General features: G+C 44.3%; 1 protein-coding gene across 3 annotated transcripts; it reads right to left on the bottom strand.

Annotated features, from left to right (window-relative positions):
* On the bottom strand, positions 1 to 27,946 carry RNF41 (ring finger protein 41). Of its 3 annotated transcripts, none has more exons than XM_055394636.2 (7): positions 27,792 to 27,946; positions 25,218 to 25,402; positions 8,019 to 8,131; positions 4,403 to 4,674; positions 3,569 to 3,704; positions 3,096 to 3,199; positions 1 to 2,326 (listed from the first exon to the last, which is right to left on the bottom strand). In XM_055394636.2, exons 3-7 carry the CDS (start codon positions 8,106 to 8,108, stop codon positions 1,975 to 1,977), a joined length of 954 nt encoding a protein of 317 aa, XP_055250611.1. In that variant the 5' UTR covers positions 8,109 to 8,131; positions 25,218 to 25,402; positions 27,792 to 27,946; the 3' UTR covers positions 1 to 1,974. The 3 variants fall into 3 exon arrangements, with proteins under 3 accessions (XP_055250611.1, XP_055250612.1, XP_055250613.1); XM_055394637.2 differs by lacking the exon at positions 27,792 to 27,946 and adding an exon at positions 27,147 to 27,222; XM_055394638.2 differs by lacking the exons at positions 25,218 to 25,402; positions 27,792 to 27,946 and adding an exon at positions 7,215 to 7,280.
* Positions 27,947 to 27,954: the final 8 nt, after the last annotated feature.

The raw sequence follows: 27,954 nt of genomic DNA, 5'->3' as shown, positions 1-27,954 counted from the left end.
GCTGAGTAAAAGATTTATTATTAGTGCAGTCAATCCCATGGAACAGCACATGTATAACACAACCAGCGACCTGCAGACACTAGTGCAAAGGGTAGGGAAGCCTTAACTGAGCTTCCTGGCTCCATCTGAAGGTGATGACAGGAGGCTATGGGCCTGGGTAAGGCAGGCAGGGGCAGAGGGGAGTGGAAGAAATGTAGTAACCAGACTAAGTATAGCAGCGTTTTCAAATTCCTGAGCACAACGTCCCAGAGCTGGAACATATGACTGTTCCTCACCGCCTTCAAGCTGTGTCCCTGTCCTCCCCACAGTTCCAGTGGAGCCATGACCCAACTACCCAGACCTACAGCAAGCTGACCTGGGATAAAACTCCAAGCGGTCCTATGGCCATCTTCCTCTAGCTCCTCTCTCACCTGCATATTAAGATAATCACACCCACTATCCCTCCCCTTCTCTTACTCTGCTGGTCACCCCAGGGATGAAGGAATGCCCTGGGCAGCTTGAAATGGAGCTGAAGCCCATAGCGGGCATGGGTGAGACAGCACAGTCTGTGCTCAGTGACAGGATTTCCATCCCATCTTGCCTGGTGAAGCTTAGAACCCAGCTATATACCTCCAAGGAAATTGGGTGCTGGTGTAGGGCTGGTGGCGGGTAGGATTTCTTCAAAATTAAATCCAGAGTTTTACCATGAGACCCTGGAGAGGCTGGGAGCACAATTCTCTAGGGCACAGTCAGTGATGCTGGACAGTCACATCCATCACTGAAATAGAGGAAGCGCCTCATCCTAGACAGGTTATGGAAGATTGGGGCAGCCTTCAGTTCAGCCAGGGGCTCCCATGGCCCTTCCTATATTAAAGCCAAAGGTTGTGCTGAAAAGGAAAAATATAAAAGACCCCAGCCCTGTCCCACCCTATCCAAAAATCCCCACAACAGGAACAGCAAAAGAAAAGTTTTCTGTTTTGTTAATTTTTTTTTCTTTTTCCTTTCTTAAAAAAAAAAAAAGGTAAATAAATTAAATTGCCAACAATGTGGCTGGGCTAGAAAAGTGGGGTAGCCATAATCAGGCCTTTCTTAAAAAAAAAAAAAAAGTGGGAGGGAAAGAATGAAATATAAACAAACAACAATGGCCAAAGAAAGTTATCAAAATAATTAGTTACAATCACAGGGCTGGCGAGGGGTCTAGTGGGCTATCATGGCCCGTGCCGCAGAGGCAGCACCCACCCAACTGCAGCAGAAGCCAGCAGCCTGCTTCTTGCTGAGCACATTCACCCCAGGAGACTAACCCCTCACCCCCAACCCTGTCGTTGCCTAACCATGAGAAAATGTAGGAAAGAAGAGCTCATCTGAAAATATTCGGCATCCCCAACTGTACACCCGCAGGCCTGGCAGGAGCCCACACCTTTAAGTGGCCTGGGGGGTATTGCTTGGCACCGAGGTCCAGTCTTCCCTTAAGGGCCACCAGTGATGGCCTACTGGCCTCATTTATTTCTAGGCTTTTGTTCCACTCTGCCGTTTCTTCAGGATGTCTGCTCCCCACAGCTGCCCTCTAAGTGCTGTTCAGAGTCAACAGACCTGCCTCATCTGGATCCCCAGGCTTTGGAGGAGGGGAACAGTTAGCGAGTCCTCGCTCCATCCTGATCCTCTATCGAAAATGGTATCTTTGTGCTTTCTGAAAATATCTGGAACCAGGGACCCTAGGCAGGAAAACAGAAATAGAGATGGGGACTTTCCCAATCAGGTGGAAAATTTACAGACATCTTGGGGGAAGAAATTAGACCAAAGGAGGGAATCTGGGTTTCCCACCTGAAAGGCTGAGCAGAGTGCCCTGCGGCCCCCTTCAGTGGTGGCAGAGCTGGGACACATGTGGCTCCAGGGTAAGCCACAGTATTAAGGAAAGTGGGGAGGACTGGGGGCCCTGCTGCCGGAACAACAGGATCCTCAGATTTTCATCTCGTCCAGGGAGCCCGTCGCAGTCTCCTATATCTCCTCCACGCCGTGCGCGAAGATCATGACCAGCCCGGGCTCCTGCACCATGTCGTCTCCCATGTGCTGGTTCTCGCAGGCCATCACGACGACGGCCTGCTTGCCAGGGATGCGCTTGGCCACGTAGTTCTCATAGTAACGCCGGTTCATCTGTCTCGTCTCTAACGTGGCCAGACCCTGGGGCCAGCTCCGTTCGTGGGCGTTTTCAATCAGCTCATTGACAATAGAGGCAGGACAGCCACTCTCCACCAGGGAGCGCTTGATGACAGCCTGGAGCACAGCGTCAGGGGTGGAGATCATACCGCCCCAGCGGGTCACTCGTGCAGGCTGCAGGGAGTTCACCCACCTATGTGGAGGGAGTTGGAGGTGGTCAGTGAAGGTCAGCCCCTTTCTCTGCACTGGCTTTTCTCCTAATAGTAACGACTGCCTGCTCTGCGCCCAGCCTAACTCGATTTCTTCTTCTTTCCTTCCATCATTGGCTCAGACACTCCAGATCTTTCCCTAGTTGGTCCCATCCGAGTGTCACCAAGTGTTTCTCACCAGATTAAACCCCACAAGTGTAGGGTTCCTGTTGTTTCTCCTGAAAATTCCAATACTTAGCACATGGTGCCTGGCAGGTAGTATTTGACAAAAATGGATACCGAATGAAGCAATTATTCCTCTATTCTGTGTCCCATGCAGCACTGTATAGACTGAACTATGTAGAACTCTGGAACTGACAGGGATCTGAGACTTCACTTGTTTACTTCACTTGCTTTTGCCACATTGTAGATCACTTTCCTGGATTTTTGCACTCTTCTCTGAACTGTAAACTCCCTGAAGACAGGGACCATATTTTCTCTTTTAACCCAGGGTTTTGTGCATGTGGGCACCCACCTAACTTTTGGGTAACCTTTCCCCTCCATCCACCCAAAAAAATATATGAGATCCTCTACTGCGGCTGAAGGTGATCCACTTCTCCTCTACCTCTTGTTCTTCATCCCAGCATCTGAGGAGCAGTGGCCCCAGCCCAGCCCTCTTCTTACCCTCCCCCTCTGCCACTTCCCTGCTTTTCTCTCCTCAGGGCTCAGTGCCAGGACATGGAAGAGTGATTCCACATCCTAAATGACACTCACTCTAGAATCTCGTTGTACTCAATGGTCTCTTCCAGGTTCTGAAGGTTGGGATTGACACTGCGAATTGCACGCATGTATGCCTTGAGCAGCTGAATGTCTCGCTTCTGTCGGAGGGAAGGAGAACAAGGAATAATGGTTAAGACAGACAACAGATGAAAGACAAAATGAAGGCAATCGAGAGGTCTGAGGAACAACCAGACTGGAAGCTTCAGGAAGACAGGGATACGACTGTATCAATCCCAGCTGTACCCCCAGTGCTTAGCAAAGTGCCTTCAGGGGAAGGCATTTGATAAATGGTGAATAAATGAATGTCACTGGTGGGATAGTGAGGAACAAGAAGAGCTCCAGTATGATTCGCTGCTATGCACAGGCAGAGTATCCACTGACCAAGCTCACAGGCACAGGCACAGATCCACTGCTCATATCCACGCCTGTCACCCACAGGCACACACTCTGAGTTCTCCAGGCCCTACCTGCTCTGCCAGCTGGTGCTTGTGTTCCGCTGAGGTCTTTTCCAGCTCTGCAATCCGCGTCTGCTGCTGCTGTACCACTGAGCGCAGGTGCTTAATGCAGTTGTGGTTTGGCAGCTCATCTTTGGGCATCTCCAGGCTGCCACCCAGGGTGGGAAAAGAACATGACAGGAGCGTTCAATGAGATATGTGGGCACAGGCAGATAACTGCTGAGAGGGCTTTTTTCTACCGGAAATTACTAACATTCATTCATTTCTAACATTCTCTTGTTTATTGCCTTCACCTCCTTCTCCCCAGCTCCCCCACCCCCCATATCCCTTTGCTGTCTTTTTCCTCTGGGCCTCTTTCCTTCTCCGAGACAGTGTTTTATCTCCCACGTGGCTCTGCGTTCCTCCTACAGATTCTGCCTGTGAACTCATTCCTTCTGAGAAGCCCTAGATTCAAAGCCCCAGCTATCAGTATTTAATCAAATATTTTACACCCCAAAGAAAGACAAAATAGGACCAGAGGTAACATGAGAGGCCTGGAAATTAGAGCAGTGAATCTGACAAAGAGAAGTAGTACTGGACAAAAGGGAGGAATAAAGTAAATCAGTCTTTAGTGTGTCTCACACAGATTGCTGAATCGCTGTCTCCCTTCTTTTATTAAAGCAAGAGCACAAAGATCGTAGCTCGGAAAGCAGCATGAGACAGATCCTGGAGCAGGGAGCCAGGGAGGCCAAGAGCACTCCTTGCCTATGCACACAGGAGACCTCTTCAGCAGGGAGTGGGAAGTCCACAGATGGGTATAAACAGGAAGGCCCCTCTCTGCAGGCAGAAGAAAGGCAGGACTCTTACCCACAGCCCTGTTCACAGGTCACAGGCCTTTTGGGGTTGTGCTCACAGTCACTGAGGTGAGACATGAGGTTGTCAAGCCGGACGATAGCACTGCAGCCGAACACAGCGTTGTCGCAGGCAATCTGCAGCTTTGACAGCATGTTCCGCATGATCCGAGGTACTGGGCGCAGGTGGGCGACCGTCACAACGCTCCGGTCCACCGGACACGTCTGCTGCTGAGAGAACCACTGGGTGATGCAGGCATTGCAGAAAGCATGCTCACAGTGAGGCGCCTGGAAGGGAAAGCAGGGCAAGAGGGACACAAGAGAATTAGCCGGAGCTAAGAGCCTGAGGACGATAACTCTGCAAAGCCTATCAAGCCGCTGCGCAGCATCCAGGGCCAGAGGTCCCTGGGGTCACGGCAACAGTGAGATCTACAATGGGTAAGGCTTCAGATATGTTTCCTGTGCTCAAGATTCCAAATGGATTGTGACATAAGACAAGTAGAAAGTTATATAACAATAAGAACTATAAATAACATTCCAGTACAGTGAGTGAGAGACATAATAAGGTAGTCAATTATTAAATGCCAACTGGATTATATATACAATAATTGGCCAAAGAAATCCAGAGGAGGGTGAGATCTTTCCAGTCTAGGTCAATCAGGGCAGGTGTTTATGGACAGGACAGAATTTGATATGGGTTGGGGGGAGGGGGGCAGAGACTTACTGGCAGGAGTTCATTTATTTTTGGGTGCGAGACCTCAGTTCCCCAACAAAGGATTGAACTCACGCCACAATTGTGAAAGTGCCGAATCCTTAACCACTAGACCATCAGGGAGCTCCCCCAAGTTCTTATGTTATGAGGCCCAACCTAAGGTGTTGTCCTGAGTCCCAAGGAGCAATGCCTACACTCCAAAATGGGTCTAGATTTTTGTCGAATCACATTCTCTTCAGTTTTGTAAAGATCATATTTCAGCCTACTTCCTTGATAATGCAAAGTGAGAGGATTCTCTGGCCTCCAGCATGGGGTAAACAGAGCGGGCACTTACTAGATGTTGATGAATGGATGAGTGCCTTTTAGGAGCCAAACATTTTGCTACGTGGTTAAGTTAAAAAAAGGTAAGACAGTTTCTGCCTTCAAAATGCTCACAGATTGTAACATACAAAGGCTTCATAAGAAAAGAAGTCATTATCAATATCATTAATCCAACTGTCAGTACATTGAAAGACATAATATTTGATTCTTTTCAAAATCTTAGACCCTATCTCTAAAAAAAATCCTAAGTGTGTCCACTTTTCTCCATCTGTACTACCACTAACCCAGTTCAAGCGATCACCTCTCATCTAAATTATCATGTCTCTTAACTGGTCTTCCTACTTCTACCTTGCCCCGTTATAATCCATCCTACATTCAGCACCTAGAGTGATCGTTTAGAAATGCAAACTGGATCATATTCCTCACCTGCTTAAAATTTTACAATGGTTTCCCATTACACCTAAAATAAATCCAAACTCCTGCCCAGGACTTAAAAATTCCGTTTGATCTGGCCCTGTGCCTCTCCTCACACCACGCTCTCAGCGCTGACTTCAGGCCCTTCTGGCTTCCTCTCTGTTCCTATTCCCACCCCACTCATTCCTCTCTCTTGCTTTTGCTGCCCTCCTTTGCTGGCCTCTTATTCAGATCTCAGCTCAGCTGAACCTCTTTCATGACCTTTCTATCTAAACCTGCCACCCCTGCAGAAGTATACAGAAGGTGCTACCATTGTGTAAGAAAGGTAGGCAAATATATGTGTACATTCACACTTGCTTGTGTCTGCCCCCATACACACTGGAAGGATACCAAATTAATAGAAATGGCTATCGATGAGGGGATTAGGTGGACTGGGACAAAAATGAATTAAGACTTTTCACCATATATCTTTTTCTACTGTTTTGATTTATAAACCATATGAATTTATTATCTATTTAAAAAAAATGATGTAGGGAAATCAGCTTCCCTAGCAGAAGCTTTCTGTCCTTGGAAATGCGTCCATTAACCTGGCCTGCTCCTCAGAAGGTAAAGCCTGAGTGGGTGGGGGAGGATGTTCTGTCTCAGATAGTCACTAACTGCCACTGATTTCTCCACATGTGACTCACCTCAAATGAAGGTGCCAGAAAACAGACAAGGCCCTGCCAGGGTGGAGAGGGAACTGACACACCTCATGACCTCTTGACACTACCAGGAGAGCCTGCTCCACACCCAGCCAATCTGCTTCTAATGGCATGCGTGCGTGCTAAGTCGCTTCAGTCATGTCTGACTCTTTGCAACCCTATGGACTGTAGTCCACCAGGCTCCTCTGTGCCCATGGCATTTCCCAGGCAAGAATACTGGAGTGGGTTACCATTTCCCTCTCCAGGAGATCTTCCTGACCCAGGGATCGAACCTGCATCTCTTACGTGTCCTGCATTGGCAGGCAGGTTCTTTACCACTAGTGCGACCTGGCAGCACGCTATAAAGGCAGGGGGATAGGGCCAGGATTTGCTGCCACTGGAATGCATTCTGATTTTCATTCAGTTCAGTCATCTGTGTTCCTTTGGGTAGCTGACAATTGGAGAGTAAGAATAAATCCAAGAATCAAGGAGAGCCTCAGGGAGTTATAAGGAGTGAGTGGGGGAAGGGCCACAAGCCCTCACTGACTGGTGTCTGGGTTTGGAACATGGAATTATCCCCACCTAGCCAGAGGAGCAGCAGAGATTTAATTGGTATTTACAGAGTATAGGCAATAAGGACCATGCAGAATGATGTCCCATGAATACAACTGTTAAGAATTCACCTCGTTCATTATACTTGCCTGGTAATCATGAGCTTCTCCTCATACTTGCCCCAGGAAGACACAATTATCTTTGGTCTCTCAAAGCTGGTAAAGAAATGACCTAGTGAAGGTGGCAGCTTTCATATCACAATGCAGAGTACATGGCTGCATTAAAAACTTTTCCCCCACCAATAAATCCCAGGAAGAAAACTAGATCAGTTCATACAACTCCCCACTTCCTATCTGTTAAACAGTAGGCAGGCCCTGAGGCTGACAGGAGAAGGCAATGGCACCCCACTCCAGTACTCTTGCCTGGAAAATCCCAGGGACAGGAGAGCCTGGTGGGCTGCACAGTGGTCTATGGGGTCGCACAGAGTCAGACACGACTGAAGCGACTTAGCAGCAGCAGCAGGCTGATAACCTGAGACAATGCATCATGAAAATGCAGAGAGAACTCATTAGGAGAATTCAGAAGTTCAGTCGTGGAAAGGAAGATGGAACCTAGTTAGAGCCCCTGAAGAGAAAAAGAAGCTACCAAGCTATTGTCAAGAGGACAGAAACAAATAGCTGACCATTTTACAGCATGAAAACCTCACCTCCAAAGAAAATCTGAACCAGCTGCACTTCTGCGGTGTCCGCCACTAGACAGACTCTGGAAGGCCCTATTCCTGGTGTCGCCACCACTGCTCCTTTGCCCCAAACCTCTAGTCTGCGTGTGTCAGGGGTGTAGGGAGTGGGAGCCTGAACAGTGACTTCCCCGTTGGCCCCATTTCCTATGAATGTTTTCTAATTAGCTCCACTATCATCTGTTGCCTCACCAAACCTGCCGTCAACCCGACTCACCTGGACTGGCTCCTCCAAGACTCCACTGCAAATAGGACAGATAAGGTCTTCGTCAACATCCCCCTGGAAACGGGTTACATCATACCCCATGTCTCATCACTGAAACCCAGGTCCTGGAAGGAACAACAGAGGAAAAAGAGGCCAGTTCAGAAGAATACAGATATGTCAACTTTATCTCATTGCCAAAACCCATTCATTTGTCCAATATATATTTATTGAGAGCCCACTACATGCCAGTCATTTGTGGGGCAGCAGTGGAAGCTGACTCAAGAAATTTAATTCTAATGGGAGAATTAAAGGATTTTATATAAACATACACTTAAAATATGAAATGATAAATGCTCTCAGGGTAAGCACAGGGCATTATGATGGCAAGAAATTTGAATACCTAACCCAGGCTGAAAGGATAGGGAGGCTGAGAAGTTTTCCAGGACACTAGCAGGACAAACAAGTAGTTAGCTAGGTTGCTGGGGCGGGGGGTGGGGTGAGGGTGGGCGAGAGTGGGGGAGCCTGAGACATTAGGGTTTTAGGCATATGAGATAGTGTATTTAAAGGCCCAGAAGTAAGAGGAGATATATGATGAGTTCAGGGAACTGTAAGTGATTCAGAAAAAGGATGATCTGAAGGGTGCAAGAGAGGGAGTGTCAAAATACAAGGCTGGAAAGGCAAGCAAGGGCCAGGCCATGGGGAGTCTTAAACAAGGAATTTGGACTTTACCCTGAAGGCTACAGGGAACCACTGAAAGCCTTTAAAAGATACGATGATAAAAGTTATCTTTTAAAATCACTCTGTAAACGGGGCTGAGATTAGAGACAGGAAGAACATCTAGGCAGGAGAGAAACAGTGAGAGTCTAAATTTAGGCAATGGTGATGGGAGGGAAGTTCAAGAAAGAGAACACTCAAAGAGCAGCTAGGCTGCCACACCCCTTCCTTGGGCTCCTAAAGATCAAACCTAAATAAGACATTGTGTGTACATGCTCAGTCGCTAGGTCATTGACTGTAGCCCACGAGGCTCCTCTGTTCATGGGATTTCTTTTCCCAGGCAAGAATACTGGAGTGGGTTGCCATTTCCTTCTCCGAGGGGATCTCCCTGACCCAGGGATCAAAACTGTGTCTCCTGCATTGCAGGCAGATTCTTTACCACTGAGCCACCAGGGAAGCCCCAGATAAGACGTCACTGAACAGTAACTGAAACTCCCCTGTGGACATCCAACTAGTGGGCTACTAGGAGCAAGGATGGGCACCTGATGTAAGAGTAGACAATCTACAGACCAGCCATCAAACTGTGATGTCCTGAAAAAGATAAGCTATGTCAATCAAGAAGTTCTCAGAAATTTAGAATTATTGTGTTCAATTTCCAAGAGTGGGGAATGGGGGATTTCCCTGGCAGTCCAGTGGTAGGACTTGGCGTTTTCACTGTGGTGGCCCGGGTTTGATCCCAGGTCGGGGAACCAAGATCCCTGAAGCTGCATGGCTCAAAGATAAACAAACAAATAAAAACGGAAAATAAAAGGGTGGGGAAAGGAATGGACGCAGAGAGGCTTTGTTAGGTCAAGTACAAACTAAAATACAGCACTGGATTGAGTTAAGACTGACTGGATTTACATACCTAGTTCTACTACTCATTAGCTGTATGACCTTGGGCAGGGCATGTACACTTCCTAGGCCTAAATGACTTTTTAAATAGATGAAATGGGTATAAGTAAGAAACAATGCATGAAAAACATTTAGCATGGTGTTTGCTGGCACATACTAGGCACTCAATACACAAGAGTAACCATTATTTACGTATTTTTTTTTGACTGTGCCATGTGGCAGCTTAGTTCCTCACCAGGGGCCCTAACCACTGGACAGCCAGGGAGTTCAGTACAGTTCAGTTGCTCAGTCATGTCCGACTCTTTGCGACCCCGTGGACTGCAGCACACCAGGCCTCCCTGTCCATCACCAACTCCCGGAGTTTACTCAAACTCATGTCCATTGAGTCGGTGATACCATCCAACCATCTCATCCTGTCATCCCCTTCTCCTCCCACCTTCAGTCTTTCCCAGCATCAGGGTCTTTTCAAATGAGTCAGTTCTTCACATCAGGCCAAAGTACTAGAGTTTCAGCTTTAACATCAGACTGATTTCCTTTAGGATGGACTGATTAGATCTCCTTGCAGTCCAAGGGACTCTCAAGAGTCTTCTCCAACACCACAGTTCAAAAGCATCAATTCTTCGGCACTCAGCTTTCTTTATAGTCCAACTCTCACATCCATACACGGCTACTGGAAAAACCATAGCTTTGACTGGATGGACATTTGCTGACAAAGTAATGTCTCTGCTTTTTAATATGCTGTCTAGGTTGGTCTTAACTTTTCTTCCAAGGAGCAAACATCTTTTAATTTCATGGCTGCAGTCACCATCTGCAGTGATTTTGGAGCCCCAAAAAATAAAAGTCTGTCAATGTTTCCACTGTTTCCCCATCTATCTGCCATGATGGGACCAGATGCCATGATCTTAGTTTTCTGAATGTTGAGTTTTAAGCCAACTTTTTCACTCTCCTCTTTCACTTTCATCAGGAGGCTCTTTAGTTTTTCTTCACTTTCTGCCATAAGGGTGGTGTCAATTGTGTATCTGAGGTTATTGATCTTTCTCTTGGCAATCTTCATTCCAGCTTGTGCTTCATCCAGTCCAGCATTTCTCATGATGTACTTCTGCATATAAGCTAAATAAGCAGGGTGACAATATACAGCCTTGACATACTCCTTTCCTGATTTGGAACCTGTATTTTGTTCCATGTCCAGTTCTAACTGTTGCTTCTTGACCTGCATACAGATTTCTAGGAGGCAGGTCAGGTGGTCTGGTATTACCATCTCTTTAAGAATTTTCCAGTTTGTTGTGATGTGATCCACACAGTCAAAGGCTTTGGCATAGTCAAGAAAGCAGAAGTAGATGTTTTTCTGGAACTCTCTTGCTTTTTCGATGATCCAACAGATATTGGCAATTTGATCTCTGGTTCCTCTGTCTTTTCTAAATCCAGCTTGAACATGTGGAAGTTCACAGTTCACGTACTGTTGACACCTGGCTTGGAGAATTTTGAGCATTACTTTGCTAGCGTGTGAGATAAGTGCAACTTTATGGTTGTTTAATTCCCTATTTACGTACACATCCAATTTCTACTACTTGATTAAAAATTCCTTAAGAGTAGGAACTCACAAGTTACATCCAATTTAACACCAAGCTACAGTTCTTAACAAAACATAAAATATTGGTGTGACTAAATGTTGCTTTAACTAGGCGCTTCCCAGCAAACAGAGTATAGTGGACATGTATTTCTGCCTACCTACCATCCCATTTTCTGTAAAGAGCATCACAGTTTTCCTTTAGGATTCATATCCTGGTTCCTGATGGACATGTGACCCAACCCAGGACAATAAGAGAAATGCCTGGGACTCTCAAGGAGTTTGTATAGCTGGTAGGATATACAACTCAGAGTGGTCAGTGACCAGCCCTGCCATTAATGAGGAGAGCCTACTTATAGAATGACACCATAATTGGGAATTCCCTGGTGGTCCAGTGGTTAGGGCTCTGCACTTCCACTGCAGGGGGCATAGGTTCAATCCCTGGTTGGAAAACTAAAATCCCACATGCCACAGAGCTCAGCCAAAATAAATAAATAAATAAATGACGCCACAATAAAGAAAGCAGAGCTGAGAAACAAAATTTAGATGAAATCATTTGAGGGCCTGGATTCAGCCATGTCTGAAGCCACAATCACTTTCTGAATATAAGTTACACGACTGAAGTAACTTAGCAGCAGCAGAGCCAATAAATTCCCTATTATGTTTAGGCTGGTTTGAGCTGGGTTTTTGTCTCTTTAATCAGACAAGATCCTAACTAATATACTAGGCTAATGGAGATAAGAAATCACAAGGCTCACTTTGGAAGCACTCAGCTTTCTTTACCCATTTTATATAGGAACAATGATACCCCATGACATTGCTACAATTACACTGACCTCCATCACCACCATTTCTCTGCATTCCTGTTCCTCCATTTCTAGGATCTACATTCAGGACCTTGGGCTTACTAACAATGCCTCTGAAATTGTCACTCTCAACTACCTTGGTCTGGCTATCTTCCTCTAAGATGGGGATATCCATGGAGGGAAGGGAACCCTCCCACACTGCTGGTGGGAATGTAAATTGGTACAGCCACTGTGGAGAACAGTATATAAAGGCTCCTTAAAAAACTAAAAATATGGCTTCCATGGTGGCTCAGTGGTAAAGAATACACCTGCCTTGCCTATGCAGGAGACATGGGTTTGAGCCCTGATCCAGGAAGATCCCACATGCCTTAGAGCAAATAAGCCCATGTGCCGCAACTATTGAGCCTGTGCTCTAAAGCCTGTGAGCTGAAACTACTGAGCTCACGTGCCACAACTACTGAAGCTTGTGCCCCTAGAGCCCATGCTTTGCAACAAGAGAAACCACTGCAATGAGAAGCCTGAGCACCTCAACTAGAGAGCAGCCCCTGCTTGATGCAACTAGAGAAAAGCTCTAAAGCAACAAAGACCTAGCACAGCCAAAAGTAAATAAATAAAATTTTAAAAGCAGAGTATTTAAAAAAATTCCACTAAAAACAGAGCTACTATATAACCCTGCAATCCCACTCCTCGGCATATACCCAGAGAAAAACACGGTCTGAAAGGATACATGCACCTCCATGTTCACTGCAGCACTGTTTACAATAGCCAACCCACGGAAGCAACCTAAATATCCACAGAGGAACAGATAAAGAAGATGTGGTACATATATTCAATGGAATATTACTCAGCCATAAAAAGGAAACAATGCCATTTGCAGCAACACGGATGAACTAGAGACTGTCACACTGAGTGACGTCAGAGGAGAAATATCGCATGACGTTCCTTATGTGCGGAATCTAAAAAGAAATGATACAAATGAACTTATTTACAAAACAGAAATAGGCTCTCAGACTTACAGAATGAACTTATGGTTGTCAGGGGAAAGGATGGAAGGAAGGGAAAGCTAGGGAGTTTGGAATCAACATGTACACACTGCTATGTTTAAGAAGGACCTACTGTATAGCACAGGAAACTCTGCTCAATGATAAATGGCAGCCTGGATGGGAGGGGAGTTTTGGGGGAGATTGGATACATGTATACATTTGAATGAGTACTTTTGCTGTGCTCCTGAAACTATCACAACATCATTAATCAACTATAAATAAAAAGTTAAAAAAACAGTGGGGATATCCATATATTTGTCTCTCCTGAGACCTCTGACCTTCTGTTCTTATGTCAACATTCTTTTGAATAATCCATCAACAGTAATGGATCAGAGTGAGAACATGAAGGGTGATAGTAGAGACATCATAAAGTGAAATGTAAAACCCAGAACAAAGGCCCGTTGTGATTCCCCTTGTTGCGACTCACTGAACAATGAGGATGCTGGTGAGAGGGCCAAGAGAGAGCAGTCCAGGGTCCCTGTTCTGTGGCCCTGCATTACTGACCGTTGCAGTGCACACCATGGCATTGTTCACTCTAGGAATCCTACTCCCTCTCTCTCATCCGCATGGCTCCCAGAGAAGCTGCCCCACTAGTACAGAGACCTGACCCTAGGCTGCAGCTGGCCGGGCCAAGGGTGAGCCTGCAACCCAATCGGGGCCAACAGATCGGATCTCTGAGAATTTGAACTTGACATCAAGCAAGAGGAGTTGCTCCTTCTCTGTGTGCAGTGTTCACTGAGGAAGGCAAATCTACAGAGGGAAAGAAAGGACTGAGATGGGCACAGCGAGAAAGGCCTGGATGAGAGCAGCGAAGTCCTGAGATCAGAGTGCAGGTGTGTTCCTGATCCAGCTGCCTTCCTAACTTTGGTTTCTGTGAGTCACCCTGTGTATCCTCTTTTTATTTAAGCTACTTTGAGTTGGGCTTCTGTATCTTCCAACCAAAACCTGGCTCAAACAACAGTAGAGACAGCATATAGCATTAGAAGCTCGAAGAAGGATGGTTTAAAGAGTAATGAAGACCCTAGGATACTATAGTAGGGTTAGAATAAACCTGAAAGTTATGGGAGTGCCTGAAGGATTTTTTCCAGTGAGTCAACACGTCACATGAGGTGGCCAAAGTATTGGAGTTTCAGCTTTAGCATCAGTCCTTCCAATGAACACCCAGGATTGATCTCCTTTAGAATGGACTGGTTGGATCTCCTTGCAGTCCAAGGGACTCTCAAGAGTCTTCTCCAGCACCACAGTTCAAAAGCATCAATTCTTCGATGATCAGCTTTCTTCATAGTCCAACTCTCACATCCATACATGACCACTGGAAAAACCATAGCCTTGACTAGACGGACCTTTGTTGGCAAAGTAATGTCTCTGCTTTTTAATATGCTATCTAGGTTGGTCATAACTTTCCTTCCAAGGAGTAAGTGTCTTTTAATTTCATGGCTGCAATCAGCATCCGCAGTGATTTTGGAGCCCAAAAAAATAAAGTCTGACACTGTTTCCACTGTTTCCCCACCTATTTCCCATGAAGTGATGGGACCAGATGCCATGATCTTCGTTTTCTGAATGTTGAGCTTCAAGCCAACCTTTTCACTCTCCTCTTTCACTTTCATCAAGAGGCTTTTGAGTTCCTCTTCACTTTCTGCCATAAGGGTGGTGTCATCTGCATATCTGAGGTTACTGATATTTCTCCCAGCAATCTTGATTCCAGCTTGTGCTGGGAAGGATTGGGGGCGGGAGGAGAAGGGGACGACAGAGAATGAGATGGCTGGATGGCATCACCGACTCGATGGACATGAGTTTGAGTGAACTCCGGGAGTTGGTGATGGACAGGGAGGCCTGGCGTGCTGTGATTCATGGGGTCACAAAGAGTCAGACACAACTGAGCGACTGAACTGAACTGAAGGATTTCTGTTGACATAAATTTACAGGTTTTTTTATTTTGACAATTTCAGACTTCCAAAGATCCCATATATCCTTCATCCAGACTCCTTAAATGTTTACATTTAACCACATTTATAACTCCTATATATATATATAGATATAGATAGATCAAAATTTTTTGAACTTTTAAAAGTAAACTGTAGACTTGATGCTTTTAACCCTAAATAAATACTGTGCACTGTATTTCCTAAAAAGAACATTTTTTATATTGATAGTAAAATTATAAAAATCAGGAAATTAACATTGATGTAATACTATATTTACAAACCATTTTTTCCAGTTTTTCCAGTTGTCCCAATAATCTCCTTGAGCAAAAGAATATTCAAGATTATGTTGAATTATATTACGCACTGAGTTGTCAAACTTCTTTAATCCTATGACTGAAAAAGTTACTAAATCCTTTTGGTTTTTTATAAATTTGACATTTTTTAAGAATACACACTGGACTTCCCTGGTGGTACAATGGATAAGAACCCATCTGCCAATGCAGGGGACACAGGTCCGATCCCTGGTCCAGAAAGATCCCACATGCCACCGAGCAACTAGGACCGTGCGCCGCAACTACTGAGCCTGCGTGCTGCAGCTACGGAAGCCCACATGCCAAGGGCCTATGCTCCGCAACAAGAGAAGCCACCACAATGACAAAGCCCATGCACCGCAACTGGAAAGTAGCCCCCAATCACTGCAACTAGAGAAAGCCCAGCACAGCCAATAAATAAATAAGAATACACACCAGTTATATATGAGAATGCCTCTCATTTGTCTGATGTTTCCTCGTGATTAAATTCAGGTTTTGGGACTTCTTTGGCAGTCCAGTGGCTAAGATTCCAAGCTCCCAATGCAGGGGGCCCAGGTTCGATCCCTGATCAGGAAACTAGATCCCAGATGCAGCAACTAAGAATCTGAATGCCACAACTAAAGATTCGGCATACTGCAACTAAGACCTGGCACAGCCAAATAAATAAAATAAATATTTAAAATAAATAAGTAAATTCAGGTTTCATTTTAGGCAAAAATACCACAAAGTAGCATTGTGTTCTCAATGCATTATATCATCAGGAGCACATAATGTTGATCTGTACTGTTCCTGGTGGTACCAGCTTTGACCCTTTGGTTAAGTGCTATCTGTCAGGTTTCTCTAAGAGCTATTATTTTTTCCTATGTAATCAGTAAGAATGTTATGGGGGAGATTCTTTAAGTGTGTGTATACCTGAAGGATCTTTAAGAAATTGACATGATCAGCTTTCTATTTTAGACTGGCAGATTCTGGCAGCTGCAGCAAAAAATATAGGGGATAGGGAATATTAGAGAAAGTAAGATCTTTGTAGAAGTTTATTGTAAGAATTAAGATTAAAAAAAAGTATAAAGGTTCAAACCAAGGCATTTAAGAGAAGGAATCGGGAATCAAGCAGGCCAGTGGTTGTTGGGACTCCCACGCTTCCACTTTGGAGAACTAGGATCCTGCAAACTGCGTGGTGTAGCCAAAAATAACAATAATAAAATGAATAAACAAAAATTTTAAAAGAGGGAATTTATATTAGTTCAGGAAGTAATAAAAAGATTATTCTTTTGTTTCTGCTTAGGATAATTAGTGGTGAATTCTTATTTACCAAAATAAGAAACTTTGAAAAAATTCAGGATGGGGTAAAAAGTAATGATCCTAGTCTTGGACATGTAGAGTTTCAGATTCTAAGCAGAAATCCTGAAGGTAATAGCTGATGGGTTTTGAAAGGCCACAAGGGAAAGTACACAGAATGAAAACAGACAATGAGGATGGTTCTGAAGTCTATAAAACACTAGGGAGCAATGATTCTTTGCTTTATTTTTTGGTTTTCCTTTTTTCATAAGTAGTATATATGACTTTATGCTCATTTTAAAAGAATAAAGCCACTCTTCCCACCTTCCTCTCCCCATCCATTGCTTGGTGAATATTACTTCTTTCAATTGCCCTGCCCTCCTTTGCTATACACAGATATATTTTTTTTGCCCACGCTGTACAGCATGCAGAATCTATTTCCCTAACCAGGGATCAACCCACGCCCCCTGCAGTAGAAGCTGAGTCTTAACCACTGGACCGAAAGAGAAGTCTCATAGACTCATGGATGAAGGAAGCCCTGCTCCCATGTAGTTTATATTCTAGTGGTTAAGAACTTTCAAGCCACCAGTCTAAGCCATGATTACAATGTGTTTTGCCATTCCCTTCAGGACTGAAGTTTGCCTGATTGCCAGTTTTTCCCCTGAAACAAATCATGTTGCAATTAACACCCCTGTAACATGATTTTTTGGAGCATCAGAACAAATCTCTCTCCTAGGACAGATACCAAGAGCTGGAATTGCTGGGCTGAATGGTGGGCTTGCTATTTGTTTTCTAGATACTTCCATACCATACTCTGGAAAGGCCCTTTCAATTTACACCACCACCAACAGTGTATGAAAATACTTTAATAATGACTTTAATAATGAAATTTAAAAGGAGCCTGGGAAAAAAAAAGAGAGACTGAAAAAGATTAGCCCCAGATAAAAGAAAATCCTGGAGAGAAGAGAGTCACAGAAGTTAAGGGAGTTGGGGGTGTGGTGAGGAGGAAGGAAAGAGGAATTCTTGTTTCATGAGTAGAGTTTCCGTTTTGCAAGATGAGAATGTTCCAGAGGTCTGTTTCACAACAATGTGAATATACTTAACATTATTGAACTGTATGCTCAAAAATGGTTAAGATGGGAATTCTGTGTTACATGTTTTTGCCACACACACACAAGTTAAGGAAGTGGAATGTTTAGAGGGAAAAGAAGTGTCAAAAACTGCAAACACAAGTTAGACTAAAAACAGTAGAAAGTGCCAAGACACGGGACTGTGGATGCCCAGAGCAGAGGGGGCTACCTGGTGCTGGGTGGCACTGTGGCCAACGCAGCACTGAGAGTGGAGGCCAGACTGCAGGGCTCACAGCGAACAGGTGAGACAGAGAGAAGGGGACTGAAGAAAACTGTCAAAAGCCTGACTTCCAAGGAAGAAAGGGAGAGAGAGACCCAGCTAGAGAAGCACAGGAGGCTGAGCAAGGGCTGGGCAGGGGTGTTTGTTCCTCAGTGCTAAGGAAGGTTTGAGGATGAGTATGTACCAAAAGGAAAGCGCCATTGAAGAAGGAAAAGTAAAGATGAGAATCTGGTCACTGAGGGAAAGGTAGGATGGAAACCAGGAAATATGTTAAACAGAAAGAGGGACACCTTTAAAGCAGGAAAGCAGACAGACTGCCCTGGTGGTCCAGTGGTTAGGAATCCGCCTGACAATGCAGGGGACACAGGTTTGATCCCTGTGAGAAGATCCCACATGCCATGAGGCAACTAAGCCAGTGACCCGAAACTACTAAAGCCCAAAAGCCCTAGAGCCTGTGTTCTGAGACAAGAGAAGCCATTGCAATGAGAGGTTCGTGCAATGCAATGAATAGTTGTCTTCACTCGCTGCAATCAGAGAAAGCCTGAGTGCAGCAATGAAGACTAAGTGCAGCCAAAATAAATTTAAAAAAAATTTTTTAATTAAGGCTTAAAAAAAAAAGCAGGAAAGAAGAATAGTACTGAAAGAGGTCGACAGGTTTTCAAAAATCACACTAATGAACTTTTAAAAATCAGCCAATCACATTCATTTAAATGAACAGTAAAGTACAGCTACACTTAATTATGGTAACATAAGCCCACCCGATGGAAGAGCATATCTAGCATATCTATTTTATTTTTTTTAAACATCTATTTGTTTATTTTATTTCTGGCTATGCTGGGTCTTTGTTGCTGTGCACAGGCTTTCTCTGCTGTACTGAGTGCAGGCTACTCTTCGTTGCAGAGCACAGGTTTCTCACTGTGGTGGCTTCTCTTGCTGCAGAGCACAGTCTCTAGGAAGGAGGGCTTCCGTGGTTGCACCTTGTGGGCTCTGGAGCACTGGCTCAGTAGTAGCCTCGGGGTATTCGGGATCTTCCCAGCTGCTATTGTTCAGTCATTCAGTCATGTCTGACTCTGCGACCCACGCCAGGCTTCCCTGTCCTTCACCATCTCCCGGAGCTTGCTCAAACGCATGTCTGTTGAATTGGTGATACCATTCAACCATCACGTCCTCTGTCGTCCCCTTTTCCTCCTGCCTTCAATCTTCCTAGCATCAGGGTCTTTTCCAATGAGTCAGCTCTTCGCATCAGGTGGCCAAAGTATCAGAGCTTTAGCTTCAGCAGATCAAACACATGTCCCCTGTGTTGGCAGGCAGATTCTTAACCACTGGACCACCAGGGAAGCCCGAGTATATGTATTTTAAAGGCTGCTTATGAAGAATATACAATAACATGATATATTGGGTTGGCCAAAAAGTTTGTGCAGATTTTTTGTAATATCTTATGGAAAAACTCAAACTTCTTGGCCAACCCAATAATAGATTTAAAGAGTAGGACACAAACTTGAATATAGATCTGTTTAAATACAGTTTTCCCCATTGACCTGGTTAAGACAGTCTTATTTTTGCCTTTAGAGTTGAAATGGACCATAAGAGACCATCTGGTTTAACACACCAGGGCTGGAATCCTCTCCAAAGTATCCAAGAGTCAGTCACCCTGAGCTTAGACAGTCCTGGGAAAGGTCAAGATAGAGAGCAGCAGGAGCCCAGAAGAGAAGTATCTAGCCTAGACTCAACTCTCCCATAGCATCTAGAGTACCTACGTCCTTCTAAAACAGGTATTGGGAGCTTTACCTGTGGACCGACCTCTAAGGACACAATGGAACTATTATCACCTTTCCTCTCTACTTCAGTTAATGCAACCTGACACTGGTTTGTGCTGTTCTGAATAATGGCTTGGTGCTACCTGAGACAGCCTCTACATGATAGCAGAAATATCACCCGATACCCATAATTCAGCTGTTGAACTCTGACTTTACAATACTTGAAAATGAAGTGAAAGTGTTAGTCGCTCAGTCGTGTCCAACTCTTTGCAACCCCATGGACTATAGCCTACCAAGCTCCTCTGTCCATGGAATTCTCTAGGCAAGAATACTGGAGTGAATTGCCATTTCCTTCTCCAGGAGATCTATCTTCCTGACCCAGAGATCGAACCCAGATCACCTGCATTGCAGGCGCATTCTTCACCATCTGAGCCACCAGAGAAGCTTCTAACAATATCTACCTCAATTAAATAAACAAAGTGTAATCTGGTTTCTCTATAATAGCTATTATATTAATCAGAGGAAAAAAAATTATTACTGCCTTAAAATGTACCAGGTATGAAGCCTTCCAAGATATACTGCTAAGAGAAAAAAACTAAAGCATATAATAGTATATGGAAATGTGCCAAAATAAGTGCAAAATATAATACATATGTGTGCATATGTATTATGAATGCATATGAGTATGCTTTCATACACGCGGAACTCTCCAGAAATGGCCATTAGTGGCTGCTGCTGAAGAAGGGTCATTAAGGAACAGGAATGGGGGAAATTTTTAATTTCCTCAGTTATCCCTTTGCATCTTTGAAAAAGATTTTCTCTGAGTGTGTGTACTCAATAGTCACATAAAGGAATACTTTTATTTATTATCCTAAACTGTGAAAGTATTAAGGTTAAATGAAAAAACATGTCCAAAACACTCAATGTCACATATACTATATGTGTCATTTATATCATGTAACATATACAACACACACATATAACATGCTATACACTTTAGCAAGGTCTGGAAAAAATGTTCTCTTGCAAGAAAAAGTTAATCAAGGTGAATCATAACAAAAAAGTCAGTCAATATCCTAAAACAATATATACCTTTTATCCAGCAATCCTAATTTCAGTAACTTAGCCTAAGGAAATAATTACACAAGTGAACAAAACAATATACCAGGTTGTTTATCTAAGTATTGTTTATAATAGTACAAAACAATCAGAAGTGACACAAACATACAGTAGAATTCCTTATACCCTTAAAATGGGACACAGTGTAGCATTAATATGACTTAGGTATTTTTATTAATATTTGTTTATTTAGGTTATTGAAGTTTATTATTTATATAAGTAAAATAACATTTATTCATAGTATATATTCTACAGTGCCATTTTCATTAAAAACATTTTATGTGTGTACACACTTATGCTGGAGAGCATCTGAAGGCATATAAGAGAAGCTGTCCCTAAGTATAAACATTTAGTACTTTTACTTTTTTTCTCCATACTTTTTTTTAAAATTGAAGTATAGCTGATGTTCAATATAAGTGACAGGTGTACAATACAGTGATTCACAATTTCTGAAGGTTCCACTCCATTTAGAGTTATAAGATATTGACTATATTCCCCATGTTATTAGTACTTTTAATTTCACTCAGAGTTTTGCTTTATTAGTTTTTTACTCCTTTTTTTTTTTACAATGATGTTTTACTTACACAACCAAATAATAATTAAATCATTTTTTGTTGAGTATTTCTACGTCCTATGCACAATTCTAAACATTTCTGGCATATTAACTCAACTGATTTTTACAATAACTATGAGTTACTCTGTGAGGTTGGCATGACCATGATCTACCTTTTACAGATAGGAAAGAGATGCACAAAGGTTAAAAAGCTTCTCGAGGGACTTCTCTGATGGTCCAGTGGCTAAGACCTCCTGCTCCCAATGCAGTGGGCTGGGATTCGATCCCTGGTCAGGAAACTAGATCTCCATGGTAAAACTAAGAGTTTGTATGCCACAACTATCAATAAAAGATCCTGTGTGCCACAACTACGACACAGCACAGCCAAATAAATACATAAACATTAAAAAAAAAAAAAAGCTTTCCCCAAATCACACAGTTAACAGGTGGTGGAGCCAGATCCCAAACCAGGCAGACTGGCCCCAGGGCTCAAGCCTTTAACTGCTATGCTAAACTGCCTCTCAAACTGAAAAATGCAAGCTGCAAAAACAGAACATATAGTGGTGGTCCCATTTATATAAAAACTTCTTTCTTTAAGTGGAATATATTGTGTACAAATTTTAAAAATCTACTGAGATTATAATTTTGATCTACAGCATATATTTCTGCAAGACTTAATTTTAAAAAAATCAATTACCTTAGAGCAAGGGGATAAATTAAAACAATACCCTTCTTTCTCTCTCTCGTTGCTATGTGGCAATGTAGAAAGCAGGCTGAGAATCTGTAGTGTGCTTCACTTGTGTTTTAATTTCAAAACAGTCCTGGGACTTCCCTGGTGGTCCAGTGGCTAAGACTTCATGCTCCCAATGCAGGGGACCTGTGTTCAATTCCTGGTTGGGGAACTAGATCTCACAGGCCACAACTAAAGATCAACTAGAAGATTCTGCATGCCACAACTGAGACCTGGTGCAGACAAATAAATATTTAAAATAAAATGCTATCTTAAGGAAGACTACAAATTCTGAAAACTGATCTTAGTGAGGTCTCATTGGATCCCACATCCCCAAAAGAAATAGCAGAGAACTTGCCTCAGTTGGTACAGAGATGGTCAGAGGGTGTAAGAAGCCACCAGCTAGGCTTAGGAGTTACAAAGTTCCCACCATAAAGTCAAGGTTTACAGAATTCTGCAAAGATGCTTGGCATTGTTCTTTCTGAATCGAAACCTCTACTTTATCTGCTTGGAGATGCTCCTGTTTTATCCACCTTCCTCTAACTCTATTCTTTCAGAGGTGCGACCTCAAGAATTAAGGGGAAATTTAGATTTCGTTCTGACTAGGATATTTCCGATTTGTCTATGGAAACATGCTGAAGGAAGTGGTTATACACAGCCTTGGAAGCCAGCTCCTTGCCCTGTCTCACCTGGCCCCTGGGCAGACAGTCAAGCTGACAGGATAGGCTCTGTGACTAGTCCTTCTCTCTCTAGGACTCTCAACATTACTGTGGGACTATCACAGGGGTGGGGTCTCATTTCAAGGGGGGTGCCTCACAAGAACTCAACTGCTTACTGCCCTAGCAACAGAAGCCTTAATAAAACTGAAACCACAGAGACTGCAAGAATCACAGCCAGTGACCATAGCCACTGGAAGCACAGTTTCCTAGATCTCCTCCTCGAGCTGTAGAACAGGGAAAGGCCTTGGAAGGTTTCACGTAAGTTGGGGAGTTGAACTAAATTAGCACTGAAGTGTCGCTTCAGGCTTATAGGAGTTCTGCCAACTTACCCAATTTGAACATCCTGAACGCAAACTGAAAACTGCATTCCCAGCAGGCCAGAACCAAAGCAGGTAATTATGAGGCTGTACTTCCTCAATGTTACACTGGGATGTCTCTACATTTCTGGTCAGTGTTATAATAAAAATGTGACTTCCCTGGTGGTCCAATGGTCGAGAATCCTCCTTGTAATGCAGGGGACACAGGTTTGATGATCCCTGGTCCACGAAAATTCCACAGGCCTCGGAACAACTAAGCTTGTGTCCCACAGCCACTGAGCCCATGGGCCAGAGCCTGTGCTCCACAACAAGAGAAGCCACTGCAATGAGAAGCCTGTGCACCGCAGCTAGAGTAGCCCCCACTTCCCACAACTGGAGAAAGCCCAGGTACAGGAACGAAGACACAGTGCAGCCAAAAATAATAAGTAATTAATCAATTTCAAATAAATAAATAAAAACTTGAGAACTTTACTAGACCACTCCCTACACCCTTGTAACTTACTGTTGCAATTGTTTTCACTGGTCTACTCCCAGAGAGAGCTAGGAATTCAAAACAGATTGTTGCTAAACATGCGAACATTTACCTTCCCTTATTCAGGGTTTCTTGAACCCATGTACCAGTGTGCAAACCATGCACATTCACATGCACAGACGTCAGTGCGACCATTCCCATTTTAGAGTAACTGGGTATGCTGTCACCAATGTCTGGCAAAAACATACCGGCAAAATCCAAGCATATGTGCTGTAATCTCCTTCTACTCCTTCTCTCACATCCATGCCCTGAATACAATACAGGTAACAGAAGGCTGAGAATTCTCCAGCACCAATTACTACAAATCACCAGACATTAAGGCAAAGGGCCCCATAACCTGCCCCACTGTAATGAAACAGGTGACTCCTAGGAATTTCAACCTAGTGAAGAAAGTAGCTGGTGAAGGGTGCCTCACGGGAGTCCCTAAAACATTTCATCTTATCTCCCTGTCTCCCAATAAAGAAACAGATGTGGAAAAAGAAAACTGAGTTGACAATCTAGAAACCTGAGTGGCACTCTAGCTCTATTACCGAGCAGTAACCTTGGGCAACTGACTTCACCCCTCTAGGCCTCAGTTCCCTTTACTCCACATGAAATGAAGCATCCAAGACAATACAAGTTCTATGTAAGTACAAAAATAGGCTAAATTAGGGGTAATTATATTATAAAAGGTGCCCTGGCTTTATGAGAGCCAAGTTTGACCTTGCTCTCTTTAGGCAACTCTCCTGTCTAAATGAAAGAAAGTGGTCTTTTTCATCTAAGCAATAGAATCCTTAGAGTGAAGTCACTCCCTCTCTTACGGAACTGAGCTCTTAGAACTCAGTTTCCTCATTGCCTCTCTGGTCCCATTTAATTCCAGAAATCTGTGATCCAGACTAGATTTAGCACAGGGAATTTTTAAAGTCAGGCTTCTTCAGCACACTTTAATTGGTTAAATTTGAAAGACAATATAGAGGGGGACTTCCTTGGTGGTCCAGTGGCTACGACTCTATGCTCCCAATGCAGGGGCCCTGAGTTCAATTCCTGGTCTGGGAACTAGATCCCACATACTGTGACTAAGATTTGGCACACCCAAATAAATAAACATTTTTAAAAAATAAATAAATAAAAAAGCATCCAGAGGTCACACAATCCTTCAAATACTCTCAACTAACAACTCTAACACCTAGAGTGAGGCCTACCAGGCCTCAAAGATCAGCAAGGACCGCCCCCCCCCTCCCCCGCCACCTTGGTCATCAGCACCAAGCACTATTTGTGTGGTTACCCCCAATCTCATCTTCATGTAACAGACATGTAAAAGAAACGGCAAGCACAATCCTTGTCCTCAAACAAATGTGCAGGCTTGAGTTCAATAAGTGAGTACGCAGGATACAAAACACACAAAAATAGTAAAATTTAACAATTTATCAACAAGTAAAAGTTAATAGTTCATGGAAGACTTAAGTATACAATGAAGAACAATTGACGTAGGTTAATCACAGAAAAGTTTATGCAGAAAAGAGTTTTGAGAATCAGGTTTTCAAGAGCAGAAGGAATTCAGATTAGCAGAGAAGAGGGTTGAAGCCCAGAAGGGGGTTCTGAATCAACGCTTTTTACCTTCCAAGTGTTGGGGGGCAGGTTCCCTGTTCACAAGGCTCCGACCCCCTGATGCCTCCACTCAGTGCCACTCAGGAGACGCTCCCAGTAACCCATCTTGTTGGCTATTCTCCGACTGAGTCTTCCTTCCTAGTAACAAGCTCCATCGCCAAGGGGATGGATGTGATGTCACAATCGGGAGCACTCTATTAATAGGAACAAGGAAGAAAAAGGTGAGTCAGGAACACTACCTGCACTTGGCAGTGAAACGAGACAGACTTGGATCTGACGGTCGGTTGAGGAGGACAAGACAACTCCACTGAGAGCTACAGGTTTCAGGGTTAGGCACACAGGCTACTCTGTAAGCAGTGAGGTCATCTGCTAAGGAATCACACACCTGGGCCAAGTGATTCAAACACAGCTGAGGTGGGGACAGAAAGGGACAAGAAGCAGGCAGGGAAGAGGAGCTGTTTGAGACAGAAAAGATTCTTTTATTCAGTGCATACAACTGCAAGGAATGCCAGCAAATCCAAATCTGCGGAGAGCCGTGATACCTCACGGGCACGGTATGATGCTTTAATGTTTCCAAAGTGCTTTCATATAAAAAGAATTCTGTCCTACTCTCCACTCAGAAAATACTGTTTCACAAGGAGAAGATACTCAAGAATATTGGTATAGGTGTAATTCTACTTTCAAGTCTGGAAATATTCCTGAAGGGATCAGGCTCTTTTTAAAAAAATGAAGAGGCAGTCAATCAGGAAACTACTCCAGGACAGACAACTGGGAAGACCAAACTCCCATTACTAAAAGGATGAAACCAAGTAGAGGGAGACAAAGCTTCAGATGCAGAACAGAAACTACTCAAATTCCTTTCCTCACCTTCACATCGATCAATATTAAGGACTATGTTAGGAAAGATGACAATTTTTATCCATAAAACAGAGACCACCTCATCCTGAGTCTGGTACATGGGTCATTAGTTTACTATGCTCAGCAGCCATACCATGTTAGTACAGTATTTAAAAACTAATCAGAGGATAAAGGTGCCAGGCCAGGTCCACTTTCTCTTCCCTGTAGTTGGGGGCAGTGGGGGGAAGTTGATAGGTCTCTCCCATCCATAATACAGAGGAATGTACAATGATTCTTCCATTTTGACAATATTGTATTTCCCAATAGCCTGGCGTCCACCCCTGAACCTCAAGAAAAGCTTCCAGGAATCAGCGCTATGTTCAGTCTTCTAGAGACAAGTTCCAGACTAACAGTTGTCCATCCTGGAAAAAGCTTTCCCCCTCACAGCTCTCTTGACCAGAACAAAACAGGATTTTTCAAAACAAAGGGGCACCTGGAGTCAGGAGACTTGGATTCTGGTCCCTGCTCTGCCAGATGTACGACTTTTAACAAGCCATGTATCCCTTCTGCAGTTTTCCATTTCTTCACCTGTCAATCAGGGAAAATGATAACTGACTTATCTACCTTACATATTGTCCAGGAAAATCAAATGACATAATAAATATGAAAGCACACTGAATACTGCTATTCATACCACTATTCGTACAAACACCATGAGGTATTTGTAGTAATAGAATGCAAAATAAATTTAGAGTTCTGAGGGTCCACGAGGAAACACTGGAAAGAAGCTTGTTTCTTCTTTTCCATCCAGGTGGAGCCACAAAGTCGGCTGGACACACAGGGCAGTAACATTATTGCATCTCTCAGATTCCCTACCATTCCTATCTGGGGAAAACTAGCAGCCTGCAACAATATCAGCTTCTTGCTCTATTGTCAGACTAAAACCACCTGTACAGGAAGGGATTAGACTTTATCACAGCCCAGTCCCCAAGAACAGTGGTTCAGTGGTCTCATTAACAGCTGCATTTGCTACTAGGTGGAACGAAGTTAGTTTCTGAATGAAGACGCCTGTCAGTCCCTCAAGCGAAACAACACTCTCACCCCTCTCAGCTTTCTGCTCCTTCTCCAGCTCCCTCCTTCCCAGTCCTCAATTTCCTCTGCGTTCTGGCTTGGAGAAGGCTTTCCGGTGTGTGAAGCCTGTGAAGAGGGACTGGCTGCAAACCCTGGGCAGGGATGTAAGGAATGTGAGATTCCTACATAGAGGAGTGGGAGGGAGAGAGGGGAAGGAATGGAGGAGGAAGACAAGGCTGCCAAAGACAAGGCATGGGAGAGGAGCCAAGCTATGGCGCTTCGAGGGCGGGGGTTCAGGTTCCGCGGCCCCTGCCCAGGCTGGCCCTCAGAATGTTCCCTTCCTCCGCTCCCGGCCTGTCAATCATTGCCTATTTAAACACCACGCTGTTCCCGCAAGTCCCCTCCTCCCTGTGCTCCAGCCAGCAAAGGCCCCCTCCTGCACTTTTTAAGGCTCCCCCATTCTAATGGATCACCCCAACAACCCACCCACCAGCGCCCCTTTATCACCTCTGGACTCCTCCCTATTGCTGCTCCCCTCCTCCATTTTTCATCTTTACTCTCATCCCTTCTCCTGACCTCCAATATCTCGAACCCCCACCTCAAACCCGCTGGGACATCGCCCCCTCCCTCCCACACCCTCCTTTAAGTGGGAGCGCGCGCAGGCGCCGTACGCACCGCCCTGGAAGCGGTCTGGACTCTCTGTACCCGCTCCGGCCGAGAGACAGCCCGGGTGCCGGGTCCCAGCCTTTCCTGGGAGGGGAAGGGGAAGGGGAAGAAGACGCGAGAGGGTTCCGACCACTCTCCGCCGTGTGGGACTGAACCTTTGCTCCGCCCACCG

This window comes from Moschus berezovskii, chromosome 6 (assembly GCF_049115385.1).
Source record: "Moschus berezovskii isolate FMDL1 chromosome 6, NW_MosBer_1.0, whole genome shotgun sequence".
Classification (NCBI taxonomy): Eukaryota; Metazoa; Chordata; class Mammalia; order Artiodactyla; family Moschidae; genus Moschus; species Moschus berezovskii.
This window is presented reverse-complemented; position numbering and strand designations above follow the sequence as displayed.

Bases quoted from the DNA above. Each gene is read 5' to 3' on its own strand.
- RNF41 (XM_055394636.2), bottom strand. From the start codon at position 8,108: ATGGGGTATGATGTAACCCGTTTCCAGGGGGATGTTGACGAAGACCTT. The intron at 3,200-3,568 runs GTAGGGCCTGGA...TCCCTCCGACAG, and splicing joins AGCACCAGCTGGCAGAGCAG to AAGCGAGACATTCAGCTGCT. The intron at 2,327-3,095 runs GTGAGTGTCATT...CCCTCCACATAG, and splicing joins GAGTACAACGAGATTCTAGA to GTGGGTGAACTCCCTGCAGC.